General features: G+C 47.2%; 1 protein-coding gene across 1 annotated transcript; it reads left to right on the plus strand.

The window, feature by feature from the left end:
- Positions 1-415: 415 nt before the first annotated feature.
- LOC137427405 (uncharacterized) lies at positions 416-2090 on the plus strand. The gene is made up of 2 exons (XM_068116877.2): positions 416-964; positions 1103-2090. Exons 1-2 carry the CDS (start codon positions 440-442, stop codon positions 1949-1951), a joined length of 1374 nt encoding a protein of 457 aa, XP_067972978.2. The 5' UTR covers positions 416-439; the 3' UTR covers positions 1952-2090.
- Positions 2091-5465: the final 3375 nt, after the last annotated feature.

Below are 5465 nucleotides of genomic sequence, written 5' to 3' on the forward strand. Positions count from 1 at the left end.
CACAGCATTCTACAACTATGAGCGTGCGATTCACAGAGCCGAAGCACCAAAGGAGCAGGCTTGCATGTCAGCCGCCCATGAAAAGGCATTCAACTCAGTACTGGAACACATTCAAACCCAGGTCATCCAGCAGAATAAAGTTCTACAGCTTTCTTCCTTGCGCTTGCTCTATGTCGAGGAACTGAAACTGAATGGATATGAGAACTCAAATTATCGGTCAGAGAAACTACTGAAACGCCTACAGAATGACCCAATCAAGGAGCATATCCACTTCACGAAGGTTGATCATGACAAATGTGATGTCATTTCTTTCTGGCTTGTGCACAGCTCAAACATAACAGTTTCCAATGCTCTCGCACGAGCATTCACACTCGGAAGCACATTCCTGCTCCTGCTCAAGTCTCAGAGTCAAGATGAGCCATTAGACCTGGGAGAACTCATGAAGTACTGCCTGATGCCAGTGCCTCCTAGCCTTGGGACACCAGATGGGTTCTTCTGCAAAACCAACAAAGCCTCCATTCTGCACTACCTTTTAGAGGACACCACACCACAAGATCTGCAATACCCCAAGGATGCCCTGTTCATCCAGGATGGAATGGCGCTGCTGCATACCCTTGCCAACCTTCCCCCAACATGTGGTGAGATATGCTTGCAGGTGCTTGATCAGATGGTGGCCAAGCAGCACTTTCTGTTCTCCACTGACAGTTACCATCCTGAGTCAATCAAAGCGCAGGAAAGGCTGAGGCGGGGCAGCTCAGAGAAGATCATTCTGGCTGGACCAGCAACCAGGAAGCCATATGACTTCAAAATGTTCCTTGCAAATGACGACAACAAAAAGCAGATGTGCCAGCTTCTTCTGAAAGTGTGGAGTGGACAAGAGGCAGCTACCAGGCTGGAGAGAACAGAGATGGCTGTGCTGATCGTGGAGGGGAAGGCCCACCAACTTGCCTCAACGAATGGCAAGGTAAAATTGAAAGCCCTTCGTGAATGGCGATTCAATTTGTAATTTTTCCTGAAAAAAAGGTGATTACCTGTGATGTTTGTCTAGATCTGAAACTGGCAGTGACTGGTGATTGAAATGCGGTGCCTTTTTGTGTTTCAGGTCGAGGTACGTGAACTCCCCACGATCTACAGCAACCAGGAAGAGACTGATACCAGGGTGGTTCTGTACCTCCATCATGCTGCTACCATCGGATACAAGAACGCTGTAGTCAGAACACCGGACACAGACATCCTCCTGATCCTGCTCCACCATGCCCACAACATCAAGCTGACGGTGTACCTGGATACAGGGTCAGGGAAGCATCGCCAACTTGTCAACGTCTCTGAGCTGGCAGAATCCCTGGGAGAGGACTACTGTGCCACTCTCCTGGGGTACTATGTGTTCAGCGGAGAAGACTGCACCAGTGCCTTCAAAGGGAAGGGAAAAGTCGGGCCCTTGAAAAAGCTGGAGAAGAATCCCAGGTTTCACAGGGCATTCGGTGAACTGGGTGACAACTGGGATGCCAACCCTGAGGTGGAGAGGCAGTTAGAAAAATTCACCTGTGTGATGTACGGCCAGAGTCGCGAGTCATCAGTGGACATTGTCCGTGCCAAGCTGCTACGAAAAATGGTGGGAGAGGACAAGACCCTCACATCCAAGTCCAAGGTTGATCTGGCTCGCCTTCCTCCATGCCAGTCTGCCCTGAAGCCGCACATCCAGCGTGTGAACCACCGCGTAGCATTGTACAAAAGAGCCGATCAACCTATCATCGAAAAGCCAAAACCTTATGAGGAGCAAGGATGGATAAGGACTGATGAAGGACTGTTGAAACCAATGTGGTCCAGTGGTCCCATCCTACCAACCTCACTGGTGGATCTTCTGAACACAGGAGAGCACGAAGAGGAGGAGGAAGAGGAAGGAGAAGAAGAGTTTGACTCTGACGATTTCGATGAAAATGATGATGACTGACTCAGTGTAGAATCACTAATGCTAATGATGTTTATCTAAAACAAGCAAGAGAAGAGTGGTCACATTGAGTGCTAGGACTATTTTGACAGTTGTAATATTTAGAAAAATAAAACTTTGTGTTAACGTCTGTGTAGACGGACCTTAATATGAGTCTATTATTTCGTAAAACTGTGATTATTTTGTAAATAAAGCACTAATTAGCATACTAGTATACCATAGACACATGTAATCATGTTATGAATAGTTCTATCATGATCTATGCCCTTCAAAACATGGGTCTAGACACCTTCATTTTTCAATTATCTGCAATATTGGCTGAGATATGTCAAAAATCGTTTTTTTGATAATGGCAGCAGTAATTTGCATAAAAATGGTATGTGGGACATTTTTTCAGCTTGGGGCCATAGCTAGTCATTTTCTACACATTTTTTCCAATCTAGAAACACTGATTAGAAGTATATCTCCGGGGGGTGCAGGGGGACCTAGTCTTCCTACTAGACTAATTACCTCTACCACCTCGTCCAACCTCGTTGTCAGTCCCTCACGTATCATCTGACATTGCCTCTGTGTCGCTATCAAGTCGTTTTTAATTTCTTTTTGTGTCGCCTTTAAACCTCCTAATACCGCAGTGTTCCTTTGAACCTGCTCCACTAACTCCGTTTGTCCCACCGTCAGCTGCTCCACCTCCTGCGTCAGGTCCTCTATGCCCCCTTGCAATTTTACAGTCCCCTTTCTCACCTCCTTCTCCATGTGCTCCTTACAGTGCCTCACCTCCTCGCGCACTCCTCCGACCTCCTCACTCACTCCTCTTCTGATCTCCTCTCCCATCACTTGCATCTCCTGCCCAGATGCCACCCTCATCTGCTCCATTTCCTCCCTGTGAGCATCCAGTTTGGCTTCTACCCCCATTCTGACCCCCTCTATCTGCTGCTCCATTTGTTTAACTTCCCTTTCCGCTTGGTCCCTCATGTCCCTCAATTTGCCTTCCATACTGTTTTCTAACCCCTCTAACCCATTTTTCACTCCCTCTATCTGATTCTCCTGGGCAGCCATTCTATTTTCTACCCCCGTTAACCCGTTTCACCTCTTTTATCCCGTTGTCTAACCCCTCAAAATTATTGTCTAACTTCCCAAATTTCTTGTCTAACTCCTCAAAATTATTGTCTAACCCCTCACTGGTACCCCTCGCTTCGTCCCTCATTACCCCCATTTGGCCCTCTAATCGCCCACTATCAACCCTCATTTGCTCACTCTGAGCATCCATCCGGTTCCCCATTACCCCCATACTGCTTTTCAAACCTCTAATTTGGTCTCCCAATTGCTCACTATTCTTTTCCATTCGCTCGTTAGTCTGGGCCATAAGGGCCTTTATTTGCAAAAAAAACAAGTCCAAATCCACCAGGGGCGCTGTCACGGTCGCCGGCGCGGTGACCAGCGAGGCGCCATTTCGCGCGTCTGCTACTTCGTGCGTGACGGCGCTATTTTGCGAACCTGCCGCCCTCACTGCTTCGCTCTCCTCTTGTCCCTCAATTTGGTCCTGGATCGACCCTACCTCACTCTCCTTTACCGGACCCCAGCCGTCTTGACCCGCCATAGCGCGACTTTCAAAATTCGGTTTTTATTTTTATTTTCGTAAAACAAATTCAAATTTCGCCGTTATAATTTCGCGCGGGAAACGCGCTCCGAATCGATTCTACTTGTTACCAATTTGGGCCTAATAAATTTAGTCCCGGGTTCGAATTCCACTCCTCGACACCAATTGTTACAGACGTGGCTTGGATGTTATTTACCGAGCGGTTTTATGGTATGACCACGTCTGCACAAGTTACCCGATTGTGCCCGAACGTTGACTAGTCGCGCGATGCTGGCTCAATAAGAAAAAGAAGACACCCGGCTGGATTACAATAATACAATACGACACCAATGTTTCGATTCTCAATTATATTCGTACGGAAAGGTTAGATTACAGGGGCTAGAGGTATATTACAGGAAGACAGGCACTTAGACACACTCTTATATTAACCCCGGACAGACGACAGACAAACGGGACAACGGCTGACTCACACGGGGGTTTGATGGCTAGGAAAGGCAGGTAGCGATGGCTCAAGGTGCACTCTTGGCTCAAAGCAGGGTACAGTACGGTCCGGTCCGGTCCAAAGATGCGGGGAGGTATCGTCGCGCTGGGGGTGGCGGTGGCTTCTCTCTCCAAGCTGAGGCGCATCTTTCTTCAGCCTCAAAGGTTACTCGTGACTCCAAGCTGGGGGCGCATCTGACGTCACATCCGGCGCGGGGCCGCGTATATCCGGCGGGGAGTGACACGCCCTCGGCTCGTTAGCTCCGCCCCAGATGGAATCGGCACGTTGCTTCTCATTGGGTGCGTGGGGGGGTTACTGGCTCCGCCCCTGACGAGGAGCTGACAGCCAGCCCCTTCGGGGTAACGCCGTGGAGCGCATGGTCATGGCGGGTAACCGAGCCGGTGTGAGGACGCACACTCCCCGCCCCTCTGTTGTTGTAGTCGTAGTGGTAGTTGTAATTGTTGTTGTAGTTGTTGTTTGGGGAAGAAGATGGGAGGAGGTATGGGAAAGGTCCTAAACTCACTACTGATGCCATATAATCACATTCTGGTGCAACGAAGAGTCATAATTAATGGAAACGAGGCCTTAACTGACATAGATTAAGAATAACTAGGAAGATGTCCAAAAGTTGTCTACGTGTGGTGCGGTGGACCTGGGCACGACATTTAATGGGGGAATAAGGGGAAAGGTCGGCTCTACTGATTGTTATTTACATGCAATGGGACTAGGGAATGGGGGATTGGGGAAAGTTGGGGAGTATTGGAGAAAATAGGGGAATATTTACAAGCGGATATGGAGGCCAAATTCCATATTCGCAACAATATATATATATATATATATATATATATATATATATATATATATATATATATATATATATATATATATATATATATATATATATATATATATCTGAAGAATCAGCTCTTCGTTTGCAAAAGAAGTCCACAATAGCCTGGAATGGCGCAGCTTTATTAAAAACCAACTTATACAGATCCGGAGGAGGCCAAGACGTCTACAGCAAGAGCCAGTCTCATGCCACGTCAAGCCTTCCTGAAAACGCATTGATTCTCATTCACTTATATACGAATACGATTTATCAGAAAATCTCCGAGAGAACGAAGCGACTGGCGAGAGTCCCTCCCACCGTTATCATTCGGGGGAGTCAGCCTTTCCTTATCATTTGGACCAATTGTTTCTCTGGGCTCCGAGAAAACAGAACTGTAACTCACAAAGAGAAGAGTGTATGCTTAGCCAAACAAACCCATATATTTTATGGGTTTGTGTACATGAGTAATCCAAAGCATGTTTATACAGAGTCATGCGTTGCTGAGATTAAAACAAAATATATATAGTTAACGATAGGTTCATGTCATTCTACTAGCATTACGCAAAAACAAGCGCATGTGGGCGTGGTTTTACGACCAGCCTCGAAAAAA

Source organism: Myxine glutinosa, chromosome 3, assembly GCF_964187855.1.
Source record: "Myxine glutinosa chromosome 3, kmMyxGlut1.1, whole genome shotgun sequence".
Classification (NCBI taxonomy): domain Eukaryota; kingdom Metazoa; phylum Chordata; class Myxini; order Myxiniformes; family Myxinidae; genus Myxine; species Myxine glutinosa.

Bases quoted from the DNA above. Each gene is read 5' to 3' on its own strand.
- LOC137427405 (XM_068116877.2), top strand. From the start codon at position 440: ATGAAGTACTGCCTGATGCCAGTGCCTCCTAGCCTTGGGACACCAGAT. The intron at 965-1,102 runs GTAAAATTGAAA...TTTGTGTTTCAG, and splicing joins TTGCCTCAACGAATGGCAAG to GTCGAGGTACGTGAACTCCC.